The 23,705-nt window shown below is 60.2% G+C and overlaps 3 protein-coding genes across 11 annotated transcripts in view; 2 read left to right on the top strand and 1 right to left on the bottom strand.

The window, feature by feature from the left end:
* Window positions 1-2,207, bottom strand: part of LOC311164856 (polyunsaturated fatty acid lipoxygenase ALOX15B-like) — a 43,885-nt gene extending 41,678 nt beyond the window's left edge. For 8 of the 9 annotated variants that reach the window (XM_084224484.1, XM_084224483.1, XM_084224485.1 and 5 more), the window contains exon 1: window positions 2,049-2,207. The gene's annotated coding sequence lies outside the window, so the exon portion shown is untranslated. Of the gene's footprint in view, window positions 1-514; window positions 560-2,048 lie in introns of those variants that run through there. The other variant, XM_084224488.1, reaches the window with a different exon arrangement.
* Window positions 2,208-2,376: 169 nt separating this feature from the next.
* Window positions 2,377-10,678, top strand: FIS1 (fission, mitochondrial 1). Its single transcript, XM_084224462.1, has 5 exons — window positions 2,377-2,444; window positions 5,405-5,537; window positions 7,371-7,447; window positions 9,185-9,290; window positions 10,338-10,678. Exons 1-5 carry the CDS (start codon window positions 2,400-2,402, stop codon window positions 10,424-10,426), a joined length of 450 nt encoding a protein of 149 aa, XP_084080588.1. The 5' UTR covers window positions 2,377-2,399; the 3' UTR covers window positions 10,427-10,678.
* An 823-nt stretch (window positions 10,679-11,501) lies between these two features.
* LOC311164847 (claudin-19-like) lies at window positions 11,502-20,026 on the top strand. The gene is made up of 5 exons (XM_084224474.1): window positions 11,502-13,323; window positions 17,210-17,341; window positions 18,640-18,721; window positions 19,547-19,639; window positions 19,915-20,026. Exons 1-5 carry the CDS (start codon window positions 13,086-13,088, stop codon window positions 19,988-19,990), a joined length of 621 nt encoding a protein of 206 aa, XP_084080600.1. The 5' UTR covers window positions 11,502-13,085; the 3' UTR covers window positions 19,991-20,026.
* Window positions 20,027-23,705: the final 3,679 nt, after the last annotated feature.

The raw sequence follows: 23,705 nt of genomic DNA, 5'->3' as shown, positions 1-23,705 counted from the left end.
TTGTGTCACCATTGTCCCCTCCCCTGTGTCACCATTGCCACCTCCCTTGTGTCATCACTGTCCCCTCCCCTATGTCACCATTGTCACCATCGCTGTGTCACCACTGTCTCTTCCACTGTGTCACCATTGCCACCTCCTCTGTGTCATCATTGTCCCCTCCATTGTGTCACCTCTGTCACCATCGCTGTGTCACCACTGTCACCTCCCTTGTGTCACCATTGTCCCCTCCATTGTGTCACCGTTGTCACCATTCTGTCACCATTGTCACCATTACTGTGTCACCATTGCCACCTCCCTTGTGTCACCATTATCACCTCCACTGTGTCACCATGGCTGGGTCACCATTGTCCCCTCCATTCTGTCACCATTGTCCCCTCCCCTGTGCCACCATTGCTGTGTCACCATTGTCCCCATTCTGTCACCATTGCCACCTCCATTGTGTCACCACTGTCCCCTCCACTGTGTCACCACTGTCACCTCCATTGTGTCACCATTGTCCTCTCCACTGTGTCACCATTGTCACCATGGCTGTGTCACCCTTGTCCCCTCCATTGTGTCACCATTGTCACCACCGCTGTGTCACCACTGTCCCCTCCACTGTGTCATCATTGTCCCCATTCTGTCACCATTGTCCCCTCCCCTGTGTCACCATTGCCACCCCCACTGTGCCACCATTGTCCTCTCCATTGTGTCACCATTGTCCCCTCCCCTGTGCCACCATGGCTGTGTCACCATTGTCCCCATTCTGTCACCATTGCCACCTCCATTGTGTCACCATGGCTGTGTCACCATTGTCCCCATTATGTCACCACTGCCACCTCCATTGTGTCACCTCTGTCACCATCACTGTGCCACCATTGCCACCTCCATTGTGTCACCTCTGTCCCCATTCTGTCACCACTGTCCCCTCCCCTGTGTCACCGATGCCACCCCCGCCGTGTCCCCATTGTCCCCTGCCCCGCCCAGCCGTGGTGCCACCACCGTGTCCCCACCGTGTCCCCAGGGCCACCCACGCGGTGTCACCCGCCCTGGCCACGCCCTGGGTGCCACCCACGCCGTGTCACCGCTGTCCCCTCCCCCCCTCAGCACCCGGGGTCCCTTTTTGGGGACATTTGGGGATATTTGGGGACACCTGGGGCCCTTTTGGGGACTAAATGTCCCCAAATCCTCCCCAAATCCCCCCCAAATGTCCCCAAAATGTCCCAAAATCCCCCTGAAATGTCCCCAAATGTCCCAAAATGTCCCAAAATCCCCCTGAAATGTCCCCAAATCCCCCCAAATGTCCCCAAAATGTCCCCAAAGTCCCCAAAATGTCCCCAAATCCCCCTGAAGTGTCCCAAAATGTCCCCAAATGTCCCAAAAATGTCCCCAAATGTCCCCAAATCCCCCCAAAAGTCCCCAAATCCTCCCCAAATCCCCCCCAAGTGTCCCCAGATCCCCCCAAAATGTCCCCAAATGTCCCCAAATGTCCCCAGATCCCCCCCAAATGTCCCCAGATCCCCCTCAGATCTCCCCAAATCCTCCCCAACCCCCCCAAATGTCCCCAAATCCCCCCCAAATGTCCCCAAATCTCCCCAAATCCCCCCAAATGTCCACAGATCTCCCTCAGATGGCCCCAAATCCCCCCCAAATGTCCCCAACCCCCCCCCAGATCCCCCCCAAATGTCCCCAAATTCCTCCCAATCCCCCCCAAATGTCCCCAGATCCCCTCAAATGTCCCCAAATCCCTGCCAACCCCCCCCAAATGGCCCTAAATCCCCCCCAAGTCCCCCCCAAATGTCCCGAAATGTCCCCAAATCCCCCCCAAATGTCCCCAAATGTCCCCAAACGTCCCCAGATCCCCCTGAAATGTCCCCAAATCCCCCCCTAAATGCCCCCAAATCCCCTCAAATGCCCCCAAATCCCCCCAAACGTCCCCAACCCCCCCCAAATGTCCCCAAATCCCCCCAAATGTCCCCAAATGTCCCCAAATGTCCCCAAATCCCCCCAGATCCCCTCCCGGCCCCCCCCTCCCCTCAGGCCCCCCTCAGGCCCCGCCGCTCCCTCACCGCCCCGCAGTGGAAGTCGGGCCCCCATCGGTCCAGCGGGGTCCTGGCGCTGCTGCCGCGGCTCCCCACCAGCGTCACGGCGATGGCGTCGCTGGTACCGGCGCCGGGATCGGATCCGGTGCGGACGCGGAGCCGGTAGGCGGCCATGGCGATGGCGGCCGTGCTTCTCCTCCTCGGTCCCCTCACGGTGATTGACGCGGGGCGGAGCCAATGGCGGCGGGGCTCACGCGCCGCCCGGCCAATCGCGGCGCGGCGCGGCGAGGCGCGGCCAATAGCGGCGAAGGGAGAGGGAGGTGGGCGGGGTTAAGCCGTCACTTCCGGCCTTCTCTTCCGGCGGCTCTTCCGGGTGCGATGGACCCCGAGTTCGACGATGTGGTGGCGGTGGAGGATCTGATGGTGAGGCCACGCCCCCCTCCGCGAACGGACACGCCCCCTTTTGGGAAGCCACGCCCACCCCCGTGCACCCCCCACGGCTGCCGCGCGCCCCCCCCGGGCCACGCCCCCTTCGCGCCCCCCAACAACGCCCGGTTTGGCCACGCCCAATCGTCCCAGGTGGTCACGCCCTCTGCGTGGCCACGCCCCTTTGGTTGAGTGGGCACGCCCCCGTTTGTGTTGGCCACGCCCCCCTTCGCGACCCCCGGGGGCTTCGCACGTTTGGTGGCCACGCCTACTTGTGGCCACGCCCTCCTGATTAGCCACGCCCACGCGCCCCCTCCCAGTAACTCCCAGTGCTCCCAGTAAGGGCCCAGGGACCCATCCCAGTGACTCCCAGTGCTCCCAGTAAGGGCCCAGGGACTGATCCCAGTGCTCCCAGTAACTCCCAGTGCTCCCAGTAACGCCCAGGGACCCATCCCAGTGCTCCCAGTAACTCCCAGTGCTCCCAGTAAGGGCCCAGGGACTGATCCCAGTGCTCCCAGTAACTCCCAGTGCTCCCAGTAAGGGCCCAGGGACTGATCCCAGTGCTCCCAGTAACTCCCAGTGCTCCCAGTAACGCCCAGGGACCCATCCCAGTGCTCCCAGTAACTCCCAGTGCTCCCAGTAACCACCAGGGACTGATCCCAGTGCTCCCAGTAACTCCCAGTGCTCCCAGTAAGGGCCCAGGGACCCATCCCAGTGCTCCCAGTAACTCCCAGTGCTCCCAGTAACTCCCAGTGCTCCCAGTAACCACCAGGGACTGATCCCAGTGCTCCCAGTAACTCCCAGTGCTCCCAGTAAGGGTCCAGGGACTCATACCAGTGCTCCCAGTAACTCCCAGTGCTCCCAGTAAGGGCCCAGGGATTCATCCCAGTGCTCCCAGTAATTCCCAGTGCTCCCAGTAACCACCAGGGACTGATCCCAGTGCTCCCAGTAACTCCCAGTGCTCCCAGTAAGGGCCCAGGGACCCATCCCAGTGCTCCCAGTAATACCCAGTAACCCCCAGGGACCCATCCCAGTGCTCCCAGTAACTCCCAGTGCTCCCAGTAAGGGCCCAGGGACTGATCCCAGTGCTCCCAGTAACTCCCAGTGCTCCCAGTAAGGGCCCAGGGACTGATCCCAGTGCTCCCAGTAACTCCCAGTGCTCCCAGTAACCCCCAGTGACTCATGCCAGTGCTCCCAGTAACCCCCAGTGCTCCCAGTAACCCCCAGGGACCCATCCCAGTGCTCCCAGTAACTCCCAGTGCTCCCAGTAAGGGCCCAGGGACTGATCCCAGTGCTCCCAGTAACTCCCAGTGCTCCCAGTAACCCCCAGTGACTCATGCCAGTGCTCCCAGTAACCCCCAGTGCTCCCAGTAACCCCCAGTGGCTGATTCCAGTGACTCATCCCAGTAACTCCCAGTGCTCCCAGTATCCTCCCAGTGCCATTCCCAGTGCTCCCAGTAACTCCCAGTGCTCCCAGTAACACCCAATGATTCATCCCAGTGCTCCCAGTGCCCTCCCAGTCCCTCCCAGTATCCTCCCAGTGCTCCCAGTAACCCCCTAGTACCCTCCTTCACTGCTCCCAGTCCCTCCCAGTAACTCCTCAGCGCCCTCCCAGTCCATCCCAGTCCATCCCAGTCCATCCCAGTCTATCCCAGTCCCTCCCAGTTCCCCCCCAATCCCCTCCCAATCCCATCCCAGTCCCTCCCAGTCCCTCCCAGTCCCCTCCCAGTTTATCCCAGTCCCCCCCAATCCCCTCCCAGTTCCCTCCCAGTCCCCCTCCAGTCCCCCCCAGTCCCTCCCAATCCCCTCCCAGTCCCTCCCAATCCCATCCCAGTCCCTCCCAGTCCCTCCCAGTCCATCCCAGTCCCTCCCAGTTTATCCCAGTCCCCCCCAATCCCCTCCCAGTCCATCCCAGTTGCCCCTCAATCCCCTTCTAATCCCATCCCAGTTCCCCCCAGTCCCTCCCAGTCCATCCCAGTCCCATCCCAGTCCCCCCCAAAACCCCTCCCAGTCCCTCCCAGTCCCTCCCAGTCCATCCCAGTCCCATCCCAGTCTCCCCCAGTCCATCCCAGTCCATTCCCAGTCCCCCCCAGTCCCTTCCAGTCCCCCCCAATCCCCTCCCAGTCCCTCCCAGTTCCCCCCAGTCCCATCCCAATCCCCTCCCAGTTCCCCCCAGTTCATTCCCAGTCCATCCCAGTCCCATCCCAGTCCCTCCCAGTCCCTCCCAGTTTATCCCACTCCCCTCCCAGTCCCCCCCAATCCCATCCCAGTCCCATCCCAGTCCATCCCAGTCCATCCCAGTTTATCCCAGTCCCTCCCAGTCCATCCCAATCCCATCCCAGTTCCCCCCAGTCCCTCCCAGTCCCCTCCCAGTCCCCCCCAATTCCCTCCCAGTCCCTCCCAGTCCCTCCCAGTTTATCCCAGTCCCATCCCAGTATCCCATTATCCATCCCAGTTTATCCCAGTCCCATCCCAGTCGCATCCCAGTCCCATCCCACTCCCTCCCAGTCCATCCCAGTCCCCTCCCAGTCCATCCCAGTCCCATCCCAGTCCCTCCCAGTTTATCCCAGTCCCCCCCAATCCCCTCCCAGTTTATCCCAGTTTATCCCAGTCCCATCCCAGTATCCCATTATCCATCCCAGTTTATCCCAGTCCCCTCCCAATCCCATCCCAGTCCCATCCCAGTATCCCATTATCCATCCCAGTTTATCCCAGTCCCTCCCAGTTTATCCCAGTCCCATCCCAGTCCCATCCCAGTATCCCATTATCCCTCCCAGTCCCTCCCAGTCTATCCCAGTCCCTCCCAGTTTATCCCATTCCCATCCCAGTCCATCCCAATCCCTCCCAGTCCCCCCCAGTCCCCCCCAGTCCCCTCCAATCCCCTCCCAGTCCCTCCCAGTCCCCCCCAATCCCCTCCCAGTTTATCCCAGTCCATCCCAGTCCCTCCTCCCGCGCAGGCCCTGGAGCGCCGTTACGCGGCCGAGCGCCAGCAGGGGGCGCTGTCCCGGCAGTGCCGCTTCGAGTACGGCTGGGGCCTGGTGCGGAGCCGGTACCGGGAGGACACGGCCCGAGGGGTGGCGCTGCTCTCCGGTGAGGGGCGGGGCTAAACCAGGGGGCGGGGCCTGCTCCGGTACCGGGCACACACGGCCCGCGGGGTGGCGCTGCTCTCCGGTGAGGGGCGGGGCTAAACCAGGGGGCGGGGCCTGCTCCGGTACCGGGAGGACACGGCCCGAGGGGTGGCGCTGCTCTCCGGTGAGGGGCGGGGCTTTAATGAGGGGCGGGGCCTGCTCCGGTACCGGGAGGACACGGCCCGCGGGGTGGCGCTGCTCTCCGGTGAGGGGCGGGGCTTCCCGAGGGGGCGGGGCCTGCTCCGGTACCGGGCACACCCGGCCCGAGGGGTGGCGCTGCTCTCCGGTGAGGGGCGGGGCTTCCCGAGGGGGCGGGGCCTGCTCCGGTACCGGGAGGACACGGCCCGAGGGGTGGCGCTGCTTTCCGGTGAGGGGCGGGGCTAAATCAGGGGGCGGGGCAACAGCCTGGGGGCGTGGTTGTGGGCGGGGCTATAGCAGGGGGCGTGGTCATTTGGGGTCCTTGGGGCATTTTTGGGGTGAATCTTTGTGGATTTGGGGTCCCTGTGTGGTTTTTGGGGCGGTTTTGGGGTCCCCGGGGCAGTTTTGGGGTCCCCGGGGCAGTTTTGGGGTGACCCTTTGGGGATTTGGGGTCCCTGTGTCGTATTTGGGGCAGTTTTGGGGTCCCTGGGGGCATTTTTGGGGTGAATCTTGGTGGTTTTGGGGTCCCTGGGGTATTTTTGGGGCGGCTTTGGGGTCACCGGGGCAGTTTTGGGGTCACCGGGGCAGTTTTGGGGTGACCCTTCGGGGATTTGGGGTCCCTGTGTCGTTTTTGGGGCAGTTTTGGGGTCCCCAGGGCGGTTTTGGGTTCCCTGGGGTATTTTTGGGGTGACTCTGGGTGGTTTTGGGGTCCCTGTGCAGTTTTTGGGGTGGTTTTGGGTATTTTTGGGGTGACTCTGGGTGGTTTTGGGGCGGTTTTGGGGTCCCCGGAGCAGTTTTGGGGTGACTCTGGGCGGTTTTTGGGTCCCTGGGGTGATTTTAGGGTGTTTGGGGATATTTTTGGGGTGGCTCTGGGCGGTTTTGGGGTCCCCGGGGTACTTTTGGGGTCCCCGAGGTATTTTTGGGGTGACTCTGGGCGGTTTTGGGGTGTTTTGGGTATTTTTGGGGTGTTTTGGGTATTTTGGGGGTTCCCGGGGCAGTTTTGGGGTCCCTGAAGCAGTTTTGGGGTGGCTTTGGGGTATTTTTGGGGTGTTTTGGGTATTTTTGGGGTGACTCTGGGCGGTTTTGGGGTCCCCGGGGTATTTTTGAGGTTTTTTGGGGTTTTTTGGGGGTGTTTTGGGTATTTTTGGGGTTTTTGGGGTATTTTTGGAGTGACTCTGGGCAGTTTTGGGGTTTTTTGGGTATTTTTGGGGTGGTTTGGGTATTTTTGGGGTGGTTTGGGTATTTTTGGGGTTTTTGGGGTATTTTTGGAGTGACTCTGGGCAGTTTTGGGGTTTTTTGGGTATTTTTGGGGTGTTTTGGGTATTTTTGGGGTGGGTTTGGGTATTTTTAGGGTGTTTTGGGTATTTTGGGGGTGACTCTGGGCGGTTTTGGGTATTTTGGGGGTGTTTTTGGGTATTTTTGGGGTGTTTTGGGTATTTTGGGGTGGTTTTGGGTATTTTTGGGGTGTTTTGGGTATTTTTGGGGTGACTCTGGGCGGTTTTGGGTTTTTTTTGGGTATTTTTGGGGTGTTTTGGGTATTTTTGGGGTGACTCTGGGCGGTTTTGGGGTTTTTTTGGGTATTTTTGGGGTGTTTTGGGTATTTTTGGGGTGTTTTGGGTATTTTTGGGGTGACTCTGGGCGGTTTTGGGGTCCCCAGAGCTGCTGCCCGAGACCCCCCCCGAGGAGCAGCGCGACGTCCTGTTCTACCTGGGGCTGGGCTGCTACCGCCTCAAGGTGACACCTGGGGACACCTGGGGACACCTGGGGGGACATGGGGACACCTGGGGACACACCTGGGAAACACCTGGGGACACCTGGGGACAGTGGGGACACACCTGGGGACACTGGCGACACACCTGGGGACACCTGGGGACACCTGGGGGGACATGGGGACAGCTGGGGACAGCTGGGGACACACCTGGGGACACCTGGGGACACCTGGGCACACCTGGGGACAGCTGGGGACACACCTGGGGACAGCTGGGGACACCTGGGGACACACCTGAGCACACCTGGGGACAGCTGGGGACACCTGGGGACACACCTGAGCACACCTGGGGACACACCTGGGGAAATTGGGGACACCTGGGGACACACCTGAGCACACCTGGGGACAGTATGGACACACCTGGGGACACCTGGGGACACTTGGGGACACCTGGGGACACACCTGGGGACACCTGGGGGGACATGGGGACACACCTGGGGACAGCTGGAGACACACCTGGGGACACACCTGGGGACAGCTGGGGACAGTGGGGGGACACACAGGTGACACACAGGTGACACACAGGTGACACAGGTGCCCCAGGTGACACACAGATGACACAGGTGACACTCAGGTGACCCAGGTGACACAGGGAGGTGACAAAGTTGACACTCAGGTGACACAGGTGACACAGGTGACACAGGGAGGTGACACACAGGTGACACAGAGGTGATACAGGTGACACACAGGTGACACAGGTGACACACAGGTGACACTCACCTGTCCCCCAGGAGTACGAGCGCGCCCTGGAGCACCTGGAGAGGGGGATGGGGGGGTCACACAGGTCACACAGGTGACACACAGGTGACACAGGTGACACTCAGATGACGCAGGTGACAGTCAGGTGACACAGGTGACATACAGGTGCCCCACATGACACAGGTGACACAGGTGACACTCAGGTGACACAGAGGTGACACAGAGGTGACACAGGTGACACACAGGTGACACAGGTGACACAGAGGTGACACAGAGGTGACACACAGGTGACACAGGTGACACACAGGTGACACAGGGAGGTGACACAGGTGACACTCAGGTGACACTCAGGTGCCCCAGGTGACACAGAGGTGACACAGGTGACACACAGGTGACACACAGGTGACACTCAGGTGACACAGGTGACACAGGTGCCCCAGGTGACACAGAGGTGACACAGGTGACACAGGTGACACAGGTGACACACAGGTGACACAGGTGACACTCACCTGTCCCCCCAGGAGTACGAGCGCGCCCTGGAGCACCTGGAGCGGGGGATGGGGGGGTCACACAGGTGACACTCAGGTGCCCCAGGTGACACACAGGTGACACAGGTGACACACAGGTGACACACAGGTGACACTCAGGTGACACAGGTGACACACAGGTCACACAGGTGACACAGGTGACACTCAGGTGACACACAGGTGACACAGGTGACACACAGGTGACACACAGGTGACACACAGGTGACACACAGCTGACACACAGGTGACACTCAGGTGACACAGGTGACACACAGGTGACACAGGTGACACACAGGTGACACTCAGGTGACACAGGTGACACTCAGGTGACACAGGTGACACACAGGTGACACTCAGATGACACAGGTGACATACAGGTAACACTCAGGTGACACAGGTGACACACAGGGGTGACACAGGTCACACAGGTGACACACAGGTGCCCCAGGTGACACAGGTGCCATCCCCTGTCCCCAGGAGTACGAGCGCGCCCTGGAGCACCTGGAGCGCCTCCTGGCGGCCGAGCCGCAGAACGCGCAGGTGCTGCGGCTGCGGAGCCGCGTCCGGAACCGCCTGAGGAGGGGTGAGGGGACAGCGGGGGGACAGCGGGGACAGCGAGGGGACATTGGGGACAGTGAGGGGACAGCGAGGGGACAGTGAGGGGACAGTGGGGGGACATTGGGGGGACAGTGGGGACATTGGGGACATTGGGGGGTTTGGGGACATTGGGGACAGTGGGGACATCGGGAGATTGTGGGGATTGGGGACAGCGGGGACAGTGAGGGGACATTGGGGGGTTTGGGAGGGTTGGGGACATTGGGGACAGCGGGGGGACATTGGGGAGAGCGGGGACAGTGAGGGGACATTGGGGACAGTGAGGGAACAGTGGGGACAGCGGGGGGACAGTGAGGGGACGTTTGGGGGACATTGGGGTTTTGGGGACATTGGGGGGGTTGGGAGGGGTGAGGGGACAGAGAGGGGACATTGGGGACAGCGGGGACATTGGGGGGGTTGGGGACAGTGAGGGGACATTGGGGACATTGGGAGATTGTAGGAATTGGGGACAGCGGGGACAGCGTGGACAGTGAGGGGACATTGGGGACATCTGGGGACAGCGAGGACAGCGGGGGGACAGGGGGACATTGGGGGGGTTGGGGATATTGGGGACACTGGGGACAGTGAGGGGACAGCAGGGACAGTGGGGACAGTGGGGGGGTTGGGGACATTGAGGACAGCGGGGGGACATTGGGGGGCTTGGGGGGGGTTGGGGACATTGGGGGGGTTGGGGACGTTGGGGACATTGGGGACATTGAGGGTTGGGGACATTGGGGACATTGACAGGACATTGAGGGGACATTGGGGACATTGGGGGGTTTGGGGACATTGGGGACATTGAGGGTTGGGGACAGCGGGGACATTGGGGACATTGAGGACATCGGGGGGGATATGGGGGGACATTGGGGACATTGTGGGGACGCTGAGGACATTTGGGACACTGGGGACACCTGCGGGTGGCACTGCGGGGACACGGAGGTGCCAACGCCCCCCCCAGGTGCTGACACTGTCCCCTCTGTCCCCTCCCCCCCCATTGTCCCCCCTGTCCCCCCCTCTGTCCCCTCCCCCCCCCCAGACGGGCTGGTGGGCGCGGCCATCGTTGGGGGCGTGGTCATGGGCGTGGCCGGGTTGCTGGGCGTGGCCATCTCGCGCGCCCGGCACTGACCACGCCCCCCACTCCCCCTCCCCTCGGGGGGCGGGGCCTGCGCGGTGACGCCGCGGCGGAGATTACGTCAGGGTGCTGCGGAGTGACGTCATGACTCGCGGTGACGTCATGACTCGCGGTGACGTCAGAGCCACCGCCCCTTCCCCTCCCCCACCCCAGTGCCTTGGGGACCCCCCCGGGTGTCCCCCCGCCCCTCCCCCACCCCGCTCTGTCCCCTCCCCCCTCCCCCGCTGTAAATAAACCTGATTGGGCCTCCCAGCGTGACGTCACTGAGGGGGGAGCGGCGGGGCCGGGACCCCCCGAGTGTCCCCAAATGTCACCAGAGCCCCCCCCAATGTCACCTGAGCCCCCCCAAAAGTCACCTGAGCCCCCCCAAGTGTCCCCAGGTGTCCCCAAGTGTCACCTGAGCGCCCCCCAGTGTCCCCAATTGTCACCTGAGCCCCCCCAGGGCCCCCCCCGCGGGTTTCGGGGTCCCTCCCCCCCCCCCTTTGCCCCTCCCCCCCCGATTTGCGTCACAGGAAGGGGCCCGGGTGGGGGAGGGGCGGCCCGGACCCCTTGGGGGGGGGAGGGGCAGGAAGGGGGGGAGGGGGAGGGGCAGGAAGGGGGGGAGGGGGAGGGGCAGGAATGGGGGGGGAGGGGGAGGGGGAGGGGCAGGAATGGGGGGAGGGGGAAGGGCTGGAAGGGGGGGAGGGGCAGGAATGGGGGGAGGGGGAAGGGCTGGAAGGGGGGGAGGGGCAGGAATGGGGGGGGAGGGGGAGGGGGAGGGGCAGGAATGGGGGGAGGGGGAAGGGCTGGAAGGGGGGGAGGGGCAGGAATGGGGGGAGGGGGAAGGGCTGGAAGGGGGGGAGGGGCAGGAATGGGGGGGGAGGGGGAGGGGCAGGAAGGGGGGAAGGGGGAGGGGCAGGAAGGGGGGAGGGGCGGCTCCGGACACCACCTGGTTCCTTCCTGGGGGGAGGGGCGGGGGGGGGGCAGAGGGGAGCACCCCCCAAACGGCCCCTCCCCCACCCCGGCCACGCCCGGCCCGAGTGACCAGTGCCGGACACCAGTATAAACCAGTTAAACCAGTGCCGGACTGCGGGGACGGCGGGGACAGCGGTGACACCAGTATAAACCAGTTAAACCAGTGCTGGACTGCGGGGACGGCAGGGACACCAGTATAAACCAGTTAAACCAGTGCTGGACAGCGGTGACAGCGGTGACACCAGTATAAACCAGTTAAACCAGTGCCGGACTGCGGGGACAGCGGTGACAGTAGGGACAGCGGTGACATCCTGGCCGGACACTGGTGACATCCTGGACGGACACCAGGGACAGCAGTGGCACCAGTGCCGGACACCAGTACAAACCAGTTAAACCAGTGCCGGACTGCGGGGACGGCAGGGACATCCCAGCTGGACATCGGTGACACCAGGGACAGCGGTGACATCCTGGCCGGACAGCGGTGACATCAGTGACCAGTGCCACCAGTGACATCCCGGCCGGACAGCAGGGACAGCAGTGTCGGACACCAGTACAAACCAGTTAAACCAGTGCCAGCAGTGACCGCAGTGACATCCCGGCTGGACAGCGGTGACAGCGGTGACACCAGTGACATCAGTGACCAGCACCACCGGTGACCAGTGCCACCGGTGACCAGCACCACCAGTGCCACCAGTGCCACCAGCACCACCAGTGACCACCAGTGACCACCAGTGACCATCATCACCACTGACCACTGACCATCACCACCAGTGACCAGTGCCACCAGTGACCACCAGTGCCCAGTGACCATCAGTGACCAGTGACCAGTGACCATCACCACCAGTGCCACCAGTGACCATCACCACCAGTGACCAGTGACCAATGACCAGTGCCACCAGTGACCATCACCAGCAGTGACCATCACCACCAGTGCCACCAGTGACCACCACTGACCAGCACCACCACTGACCAGCAGTGACCACCAGTGACCAGTGACCATCACCACCAGTGCCACCAGTGCCCAGTGACCAGTGACCACCAGTGCCACCACTGACCATTACCACCAGTGACCACCAGTGACCACCAGTGACCACCAGTGACCAGTTCCACCAGTGCCACCGGTGACCATCACCACCAGTGACCAGTGACCACCAGTGACCAGCGGTGACCAGTGACCATCACCACCAGTGCCACCAGTGCCACCAGTGACCAGTGACCATCATCACCAGTGACCAGTGACCATCACCACCAGTGACCACCAGTGACCAGTGACCACCAGTGCCACCAGTGACCATCACCACCAGTGACCAGTGACCATCATCACCAGTGACCAGTTCCACCAGTGACCAGTGACCATCATCACCAGTGACCAGTTCCACCAGTGACCAGTGACCATCACCACCAGTGCCACCAGTGCCACCAGTGCCTAGTGACCATCACCACCAGTGACCATCACCACCAGTGCCACCAGTGCCACCAGTGACCAGTGACCAGTGACCACCAGTGCCCAGTGACCACCAGTGCCACCAGTGACCAGTGACCATCACATTCATCACCAGTGACAAGTGACCATCACCACCAGTGCCACCGGTGATCAGTGACCATCACCACCAGTGCCACCACTGACCAGTGCCACCACTGACCATCACCCCCAGTGTCCCCGGTGTCCCCGGTGTCCCCGGTGTCCCCAGCGCCCCGATGGCCCCGTCCGGCTGTCCCCAGGGCCCGGTGGCCGCGCTGGCCGCGGTGGCCCTGGCGGTGGCCGGCTGGGGGCTCCTGGTGGCCGCGGTGGCCGCGGGCGTGTGGGGGATGGGCGGGGGCCAGAGCAGCACTGTCACCGTTGTCATTGTCACCCGCGGGCTCTGGGCCGACTGCGCCACCGACGCCAGCGGGGTCATGTCCTGCGTGCCACTGCTGTCACTTGTCACCCTGCCCGGTACCGTGGGGACACTGGGGGGGTTGGGGACAGTGGGGGGGTTGGGACAGGGAGGGTTTGGGGACAGTGGGGGGTTGGGGACATTGGGGACAGTGTGGGGGTTGGGGACATTGGGGACATTGGAGACAGTGGGGACATTGGGGTGTTGGGGACATTGGGGACAGTGGGGGGGTTGGGGACAGTGGGGGGGCTTGGGGACAATGGGGACATTGGGGATAGTGGGGACATTGGGGACATTGGGGACAGTGGGGGGGTTGGGGACATTGGGGACATTGGGGACAGTGGGGACAGCGGGGTCATGTCCTGCGTGCCACTGCTGTCACTTGTCACCCTGCCCGGTACCGTGGGGACACTGGGGACATTGGGGAGGTTGGGGACAGTGGGGGGGTTGGGGACAGTGGGGACATTAGGGACATTGGGGGGTTGGGGACAGTGGGGGGGTTGGGGGGGTTGGGGACAGGGGGGACATTGGGGGGGTTGGGGGGGTTGGGGACATTGGGGGGGTTCGGGGGGTTGGGGACAGTGGGGGGGTTGGGGACAGTGGGGACAGTGGGGACAGGGGGGACATTGGGGACAGTGGGGACAGTGGGGACATTGGGGACAGTGGGGACATTGGGGGGGTTGGGGACATTGGGGACAGCGGGGACAGTGGGGGGGTTGGGGGGTTGGGGACATTGGGGACATTGGGGACATTGGGGGGTTGGGGACATTGGGGACATTGGGGACAGTGGGGGGGTTGGGGACATTGGGGACATTGGGGACAGCAGGGTCATGTCCTGCGTGCCACTGCTGTCACTTGTCACCCTGCCCGGTACCGTGGGGACACTGGGGGGGTTGGGGGGGTTGGGGACAGTGGGGGGGTTGGGGACAGTGGGGACATTAGGGACATTGGGGGGTTGGGGACAGTGGGGACAGTGGGGACATTGGGGACAGTGGGGGGGTTGGGACAGGGAGGGTTTGGGGACAGTGGGGGATTGGGGACATTGGGGACATTGGGGACAGGGGGGGTTGGGGACATTGGGGACATTGGGGACAGTGGGGACAGCAGGGTCATGTCCTGCGTGCCGCTGCTGTCACTTGTCACCCTGCCCGGTACCGTGGGGACACTGGGGGGGTTGGGGACAGTGGGGGGGTTGGGGACAGTGGGGACAGTGGGGACATTGGGGGGATGGGGACATTGGGGGGGGTTGGGGACAATGGGGACATTGGGGACACTGGGGACACCGGGGACACTGGGGATGCTGGGGACACTGGGGGGGATTGGGGACATTGGGGACATTGGGGGGATTGGAGACACCAGGGACACTGGGGGGACACTGGGGGGATGGGGGACATTGGGGACACTGGGGACATTGGGGGGGCATTGGGAAGTATTGGGGACATTGGGGACATTGTGGAGATATTGGGGACACTGGGGACATTGGGGACACTGGGGGGACATTGGGAACAGTAGGGGGATTGGGGACACTGGGAACACTGGGGACATTGGGGACAGTGGGGGCACTGGGAGGACATTGGGGACAGTGGGGGGATTGGGGACACTGGGAACACTGGGGACATTGGGGACAGTGGGGGCACTGGGAGGACATTGGGGACAGTGGGGGGATTGGGGACATTGGGAGGGTTGGGGACATTGGGGACGTTGGGGGGCTTGGGGACACTGGGGACATTGGGGGGACAGTGGGGACATTGGGGACAGTGGGGACGTTGGGAGGGTTTGGGGACATTGGGGGGGTTGGGGACATTGGGGACAGTGGGGGGGGTTGGGGACATCGGGGACACTGGGGACACTGGGGAGGTTGGGGACATTGGGGGGTTGGGGACTTTGGGGGACATTGGGGACACTGGGGGCTGGGGGGATTGGGGACAGGGAGGGGACATTGGGGACATTGGGGACATTGGGGACAGGGAGGGGACATTGGGGACATTGGGGACGTCAGCAGCCGGACGGGGCCGGTGCCGGGAAGGTTCGGGGTGGGGGGGGGGACAGGAAGGACAGGGGGACATTGGGGACATCGGGGACGTCAGCGAGGGGACAGGGACGGGGACAGGAAGGGACAGGGAGGGGACAGCAAGGGACAGCGGGGAGGGGGGGGAGGGGGGACGGCGGGGACAGCGGGGGGGGACATTGGGGACAGCGGGGGGGATTGGGGACATTGGGGACATTGGGGGGACAGAGGGGACATTGGGGACATTGGGGGGGATTGGGGACATTGGGGACAGTGGGGACAGTGGGGACATTGGGGTGACCTTGGGGTGACCTTGAGGACATTGGGGTGACCTTGGAGACATTGGGGGACACTGGAGGACATTGGGGACAGCGGGGGGACATTGGGGCACATTGGGGGGGATTGGGGACATTGGGGACATCAGGGGACGCTGGAGGACACTGGGGTGACCTTGGGGACATTGGGGGACACTGGGGGGACCTTGGGGGTGAGCTTGGGGGGGGTGACATTGCGGACACTGGGGGGACACTGGGGACATGGGGTGACCTTGAGGTGACCTTGGGGACATTGGAGGGACATTAGGGACATCAGGGGGACATTGGGGGACACTGGGGACATTGGGGTGACCTTGGGGTGACCTTGAGGACATTGGGGGTGACCTTGGGGACAAGGGAGGGGCGTGGGGACATTGAGGATGTTGGGGACATTGAGGTGACCTTGGGGTGACCTTGGGGACATTGGGGGGAAATTGGGGACATCGGGTGACATTGGGGGGACATTGGGGACATTGGGGACATCGAGGTGACCTTGGGGACATTGGGGGGACATTGGGGTGACCTTGGGGTGACCTTGGGGAACATCAGGGGGAAATTTGGGGACATTGGGGTGACCTTGGGGACATTGGGGGCACATTGGGGACATTGGGGTGACCTTGGGGACATTGGGGTGACCTTGGGGGTGACACTGGGGGGACATCGGGGGGGTGACCTTGAGGTGACCTTGGGGACATCGGGATGACCATGGAGGATTTTTGGGGTTATTTTTGGGGTTATTTTGGGGGATTTTGGGACTATTTTCAGGGATATTTTTAGGATATTTTTAGGATATTTTTGGGATATTTTTTGGATATTTTTTGGATATTTCTGGGATATTTTAGGGATATTTTGGGGATATTTGGGGGATTTTTTTTTGGATTTTGGGGATATTTTTGGGGGTGATTTTTGGGGTGATTTTGGTTTATTTTGGGGGTGTTTTGAGCTATTTGGGGGGGATATTTTTGGGATATTTTTAGGATATTTTGGGGATATTTTGGGGCTGATTTGAGGATTTTTTGGGATATTTTTGGGATATTTTGGGGATATTTTGGGATATTTCTGGGATATTCTGGGGCTGATTTGAGGATATTTTTGGGATATTTTTGGGATATTTTCAGGATATTTTCGGGATATTTTGGGCTATTTTGGGGCTGTTTTGGGGGATATTTTTTTGGATATTTTGGGGATATTTTCAGGATATTTTTGGAATATTTTTAGGGTTATTTTGGGTTATTTTGGGGCTTTTTTTGGGGATATGTTCAGGATATTTTTAGGATATTTTTGGGATATTTTGGGCTATTTTGGGGCTGTTTTTTGGGATTTTTTCAGGATATTTTCAGGATATTTTGGGGATATTTTTGGGGTTATTTTGGGATATTTTGGGGCTGTTTTGGGTTTTCTAACCCCCCGTTTTCCCCTCCCCAGGGTACCTGCAGGGCAGCCGGGCCCTGGGGATATTTTGGTTTATTTTGGGTTATTTTGGGTTATTTTGGGCTATTTTGGGGCTTTTTTTGGGGATTTTTTCAGGATATTTTCAGGATATTTTGGGGATATTTTTGGGGTTATTTTGGGATATTTTGGGGCTGTTTTGGGTTTTCTAACCCCCCGTTCTCCCCTCCCCAGGGTACCTGCAGGGCAGCCGGGCTCTGGCCGTGCTGGGGGCGGCCCTGGGGGCTCCCGGGGGGCTCCTGGGGGCTCTGGGGGGAGCCCGGAGGGGCCCCCGGGGGGCGGCGGGGGCGCTGCTGCTGCTGGCAGGTGGGGGAGGGGCGGGGGAGGGTGGGGGGGGGGCTTTGGGGGTGGGGGAGGGGATGGGGAGGGGTTTTGGGGGTGGGGGAGGGGCTGGGGAGGGGTTCTGGGGGTGGGGGAGGGGCTTTGGGGAAGATTTGGGGGGAGTTTGAGGAGTGGGAGAGGGGCTTGGAGGGGATTTTGGGGGGTTTGGGGTGGGGGAGGGGCTTTTGGGGTGGGGGAGGGGCTGGGGAGAGGTTTTGGGGGTGGGGGATGGGCTTTGGGGGAGGGGCTTTTGGGGGGGATTGGGGGGATTTGGGGTGGGGGAGGGGTTTGGGGGGCTGGGGAGGGGCTTTGGGGTGGGGGAGGGGCTGGGGAGGATTTGGGGGAATTTTGAGGAGGTTGAGGAGTGGGGGAGGGGCCTGGGGGAGGGGCTGGGGTGGGGGAGGGGCTTTGGGGGAGGGGCTGGGGTGGGGGAGGGGCTTTGGGGGGTTTGGGGGGGCTTTTGGGGGGGTTTGAGGAGTGGGGGAGGGGCTTATAGGGAGGATTTGGGGGGCTTTGGGGGTGGGGGAGGGGCTTTGGGGAGGATTTGGGGGGGATTTTGGCCATTTTGGGAGGAATTTTGTCCGATTTTCGGTTGATTTTTGCCAGGTTTGGGTCAATTTCTGCTGATTCGGGGTTGATTTGGGGCTGATTTTGGCCATTTTGGGGTTGATTTGATTTTGGCCATTTTGGGCCAATTTTGGGCCGTTTTTGGGCTGATTTTGGCCATTTTTGGGCTGATTTTGGCTGGTTTTGGGCTGATTTTTGCCATTTTGGGGCTGATTTTGCCATTTTTGGGCCGATTTTTGCCCTTTTGGGGCCGATTTTGGCCATTTTGGGGCTGATTTTTGCCATTTTGGGCCGATTTTTGCCATTTTTGGGTTGATTTTGGCCATTCTGGGGTTGATTTTTGCCATTTTTGGGCAGATTTTTGCCATTTTTGGGTTGATTTTTGCCGGTTTTGGGCTGATTTTTGCCATTTTGGGTTGATTTTGGCCCTTTTGGGCCGATTTTTGCCCTTTTGGGGCCGATTTTGGCCATTTTGGGGTTGATTTTTTGCCATTTTTGGGCCGATTTTTGCCGGTTTGGGGTTGATTTTGGCCATTTTTGGGCTGATTTTTGCCATTTTGGGGCCAATTTTGGCCCTTTTGGGCCAATTTTTGCCATTTTTGGGCCGATTTTTGCCGGTTTTGGGCCGATTTTTGCCATTTTTGGGCTGATTTTTGCCCTTTTTTGGCCGATTTTTGTCATTTTGGGCTGATTTTCCCCGTTTTTGGCTCTCCCAGGCCTGGCCTCGGTGGCTGCCGCGCTCTGGTTCGGCCTCGGCTGCTCCCAGGAATTCTTCGACCCCACCACGGTGGGGACCAGGTGGGGGAGGGGCTGGGGGAGGGGCTGGGGGGGATTTGGGGGAATTTGGGGGAATTTGGGGGGGGATTTAGGGGAATTTGGGGGGATTTGGGGGAGATTTTATGGGATTTGGGGAAGATTTGGGGGAATTTGGGGAAGATTTTGGGGGGAATTCTTGGGGATTTGGGGGGTCCCCGGGGGGTTTTGGGGGGATTTGGGCAAGATTTTGGGGGGATTTGGGGGTCCTGGGGTTGATTGGGGGGGGATTTTTTGGGATTTGGGGGGAATTTTGGGGGATTTGGGGGGGATTTGGGTGTCCTGGGGTTGATTTGGGAGGAATTTGGGGGGGATTTGGGGGTCCCTGAGGGGGTTTGGGGGAATTTGGGGGGATTTGAGGGGGATTTGGGGGTCCTGGGGTCGATTTGGGGGGGATTTTTGGGATTTGGGGGGAATTTGGGGAAGATTTTGGGGGATTTGGGGGTTCTGGTGTTGATTTGGGGGGAATTTTTGGAATTTGGGGAAGACTTTGGGGGGATTTGGGGGTCCCTGAGGGGGTTTGGTGGAATTTGGGGGGATTTGAGGGGGATTTGGGGGTCCTGGGGTTGATTTGGAGGGGATTTTTGGGGATTTGAGGGGAATTTGGGGAAGATTTGGGGGGTCTTGAGAGGTTTTTGGGGGGAATTCTTGGGGATTTTGGGGGTCCCTGGGTGGAATTTTGGGGGATTTGGGGGGTCCAGGAGGGTTTATTGGGGGGAGGGGGAGTTTGGGGTGATTTTGGGGGGATTTGGGGGTTCCTGGGGTTTTTTTAGGGGGTGACGCCCCCTCCCCTCCCCTCCCCCCCCCCAGGTTCGAGCCGGGCCCGGCGGTTCTGCAGGCGGGTGGGGGAGGGGCGCTGCAGGCCGTGGGGGGAGGGGCGCTGCTCTGGATGGCGCGAGCCGGGTGAGAACCGCGCCCCTCCCCCCACCCCGGACCCCTCCCCACTTCAAACCCCTCCCCCTTTCTTTAAGCCCCTCCCTCCATTCCTCTTTAACCCCTCCCCCTCCTCAAACCCCTCCCCCTCCTTAATTTAAGCCCCTCCCCCCATCCTATTGACCCCTCCCCCACCCTCGGGACCCCCCTCAGACCCCTCCCCCTAATTAAGCCCCACCCGGATCTCGCTCTGGGGGCGGGGCTATCGGACGCCACTCCCCCTCTGACCACGCCCCTTTCCCCAGCCCCGCCCAGCCCCGCGCGGCCGCAGCCCCGCCCCCCACTCTGGGGGACAAATATGGACGGAACGAGTACGTGTGACCCGGAACCGGAACCGACCGGAACCGACCGGAACCGACCGGAACCGACCCGGAACCGACCCAAAAAATCCCAGAATGGACCCAAAAAATCCTGGACTGGACCCAAAACTGACCCGGAATGGATCTGAAACCGACCCGGAATGCATCCAAAACCCGACCTGGAATGGATCCGGAACTGACCCAGAATGGATCCAAAACCGACCCGGAATGGATCCGGAACCGAAATATCCCGGAATGGATCCAAAACTGACCCGGAATGGATCCAGAACCGACCCGGAATGGATCCAAAAAATCCCAGAATGGATCCAAAACCGACCCAGAATGGATCCGGAACCGACCCGGAATGGATCCGAAATATCCCGGAATGGATCCAGAACCGACCCGGAAGGGATCCGGAACCGACTCCGGAATGGATCCGGAACCGACCCCGGAATGGATCCGGAACCGACCTGGAATGGATCCGGAACCGACCCGGAATGGATCCAGAACCGACCCGGAATGGATCCAAACCGACCCCGGAATGGACCCAAAAAATCCTGGAATGGACCCAAAACCGACCCGGAATGGACTCAAAAAATCCCGGAATGGATCCGGAACCGACCCGGAATGGATCCAAAAAATCCTGGAATGGATCCAAAACCAACCCGGAATGGATCCAAAACCGACCCGGAATGGACTCAAAAAATCCTGGACTGGACCCAAAACTGACCCGGAATGGATCCAAAACCAACCCGGAATGGATCCGAAACCAACCTGGAATGGATCCGGAACCGACCCGGAATGGATCCAAAAAATCCTGGAATGGATCCGGAACCAACCATGGAATGGATCCGGAACCGACCTGGAATGGATCCAAAATATCCCGGAATGGATCCGAAACTGACCCAGAATGGATCCGGAACCGACCCCAGAATGGATCCAAAACCAACCCGGAATGGATCCAAACCGACCCGGAATGGACCCAAAAAATCCCGGAATGGACCCAAAACCGACCCGGAATGGACCCAAAAAATCCTGGACTGGACCCAAAACTGACCCGGAATGGATCTGAAACCGACCCGGAATGGATCCAAAACCCGACCTGGAATGGATCCGGAACCGACCTGGAATGGATCTGAAACCAACCCGGAATGGATCCAAAAAATCCCGGAATGGATCCGGAACCGAACCCGGAACGGATCCGGAACCGACCCGGAACGGATCCGGAACCAACCCCGGAATGGATCTGAAACCGACCCAGAATGGATCCAAAACCCGACCTGGAATGGATCCGGAACCGACCCAGAATGGATCCAGAACCGACCCGGAATGGATCCGGAACCGACCCGGAATGGATCCAAAACCGACCCGGAATGGATCCGGAACCGACCCGGAATGGATCCGGAACCGACCCGGAATGGATCCGGGACCGATCCGGAATGGATCCAAAACTGACCTGGAATGGATCCGGGACCGACCCGGAATGGATCCGGAACCGACCCCGGAATGGATCCGGAACCGACCCGGAATGGATCCGGAACTGACCCGGAATGGATCCGGAACCGACCCCGGAATGGATCCGGAACCGACCCGGAATGGATCCGGAACCGACCTGGAATGGATCCAAAACTGACCTGGAATGGATCCGGAACCGACCCGGAATGGATCCGGGACCGACCCGGAATGGATCCGGAACCGATCCCGGAATGGATCCAGAACCGACCTGGAATGGACCCAAAACCTGACCCAGAATGGACCCAAAAAATCCTGGAATGGATCCAGAACTGACCCGGAATCAATCCAGAATGGACTCAAAACCGACCCGGAATGGATCCAAAAAATCCTGGACTGGACCCAAAACTGACCCCAGAATGGACTCAAAAAATCCTGGACTGGACCCAAAACTGACCCGGAATGGATCCGGAACCGACCCGGAATGGATCCGGAACCGACCTGGAATGGATCCAAAAAATCCCGGAATGGATCCAAACCGACCTGGAATGGATCCAAAAAATCCCGGAATGGATCCAAAATATCCCGGAATGGATCCAAAAAATCCCGGAATGGATCCGGAACCGACCCCGGAATGGACCCAAAAAATCCTGGAATGGACCCAAAAAATCCCGGAATGGATCCGGAACCGACCCGGAATGGATCCAAAAAATCCCGGAATGGATTCCAAAAAATCCCGGAATGGACCCAAAATATCCCCAAAAATCCCCAAAAATCCCAAAATTATCCCAAAATAAACCAAAATAAACCAAAATATCCCCAAATATCCCCAAAATATCCCAAATTAACCCCAAAATATCCCAAAATATCCCAAAATTATCCCAAAATGTCCCAAAATAGCCCAAATTTCCCCTGAATTTATCCCGGAATTGTCCCCAAAATTTCCCCCCAGCCCCTCCCCCTCCCCCCCGGGGGCTCCTCCCAGTAAAAACCAGTATAAACCAGTTTGGGATCCAAGTGCTCCCAGTAAGGAACCAATAAAAAAATGTTAAAACCAGTAAAACCCAGTAAAAACCAGTAAAAACCAGTAAAAACCAGTAAAAACCAGTTTGGGCTCCCAGTGACACCAGTAAGGGCTCCCAGTTTGGGCTCCCAGTGACACCAGTTTGGGCTCCCAGTGACACCAGTAAGGGCTCCCAGTTTGGGCTCCCAGTGCTCCCAGTTTGGGCTCCCAGTGACACCAGTACGGGCTCCCAGTTTGGGCTCCCAGTGACACCAGTACGGGCTCCCAGTTTGGGCTCCCAGTGACACCAGTAAGGGCTCCCAGTTTGGGCTCCCAGTGACACCAGTTTGGGTTCCCAGTGACACCAGTAAGGGCTCCCAGTGCTCCCAGTTTGGGCTCCCAGTGACACCAGTAAAGGCTCCCAGTGCCCTCCCAGTAAGGAACCAGTAAAAACCAGTTTGGGCTCCCAGTAACCCCCAGTGCTCCCAGTGCCCTCCCAGTAAGGAACCAGTAAAAACCAGTTTGGGCTCCCAGTGACACCAGTAAGGGCTCCCAGTTTGGGCTCCCAGTGCTCCCAGTTTGGGCTCCCAGTGACACCAGTAAGGGCTCCCAGTGACACCAGTAAGGGCTCCCAGTGCTCCCAGTTTGGGCTCCCAGTTTGGGCTCCCAGTGACACCAGTAACGGCTCCCAGTGCTCCCAGTTTGGGCTCCCAGTGCCCCCAGTTTGGGCTCCCAGTGACACCAGTAAGGGCTCCCAGTTTGGGCTCCCAGTAACCCCCAGTGCTCCCAGTGCCCTCCCAGTAAGGAACCAGTAAAAACCAGTTTGGGCTCCCAGTGACACCAGTTTGGGCTCCCAGTGACACCAGTTTGGGCTCCCAGTGCTCCCAGTTTGGGCTCCCAGTTTGGGCTCCCAGTGTTCCCAGTTTGGGCTCCCAGTGACACCAGTTTGGGCTCCCAGTTTGGGCTCCCAGTGCTCCCAGTTTGGGCTCCCAGTGCTCCCAGTTTGGGCTCCCAGTTTGAGCTCCCAGTGCTCTCACTCCATACTAGTGTAACTGGTCTAAACTGGTCCAAACTGGTCTGTGCTGGTGCTTGTACTGGTGCAAACTGGTCTGAACTGGTCCAAACTGGTCCAAACTGGACTGAACTGGTGCCTGTGCTGTTCCGAACTGGTTTCAAACCGGCCCAAACTGGTCTGTGCTGGTGCTTGTACTGGTGCAAACTGGTCTAAACTGGTCCAAACTGGTCTGTGCTGGTGCTTGTACTGGTGCAAACTGGTCTGAAC

Source organism: Fringilla coelebs, assembly GCF_963513975.1.
Source record: "Fringilla coelebs genome assembly, chromosome: 38".
NCBI lineage: Eukaryota > Metazoa > Chordata > Aves > Passeriformes > Fringillidae > Fringilla > Fringilla coelebs.
The sequence above is the reverse complement of the archived record's forward strand: the minus strand, read 5'-3'. Positions and strand labels throughout refer to the sequence as shown.

Coding starts and splice junctions, on each gene's coding strand:
- LOC311164847 (XM_084224474.1), top strand. CDS start 13,086: ATGGCCCCGTCCGGCTGTCCCCAGGGCCCGGTGGCCGCGCTGGCCGCG. Junction 13,324..17,209: donor GTCACTTGTCACCCTGCCCG/GTACCGTGGGGA, acceptor TCCCCTCCCCAG/GGTACCTGCAGGGCAGCCGG. Junction 17,342..18,639: donor GGCGCTGCTGCTGCTGGCAG/GTGGGGGAGGGG, acceptor TGGCTCTCCCAG/GCCTGGCCTCGGTGGCTGCC.
- FIS1 (XM_084224462.1), top strand. CDS start 2,400: ATGGACCCCGAGTTCGACGATGTGGTGGCGGTGGAGGATCTGATG. Junction 5,538..7,370: donor AGGGGTGGCGCTGCTCTCCG/GTGAGGGGCGGG, acceptor TGGGGTCCCCAG/AGCTGCTGCCCGAGACCCCC. Junction 9,291..10,337: donor CCGGAACCGCCTGAGGAGGG/GTGAGGGGACAG, acceptor CCCCCCCCCCAG/ACGGGCTGGTGGGCGCGGCC.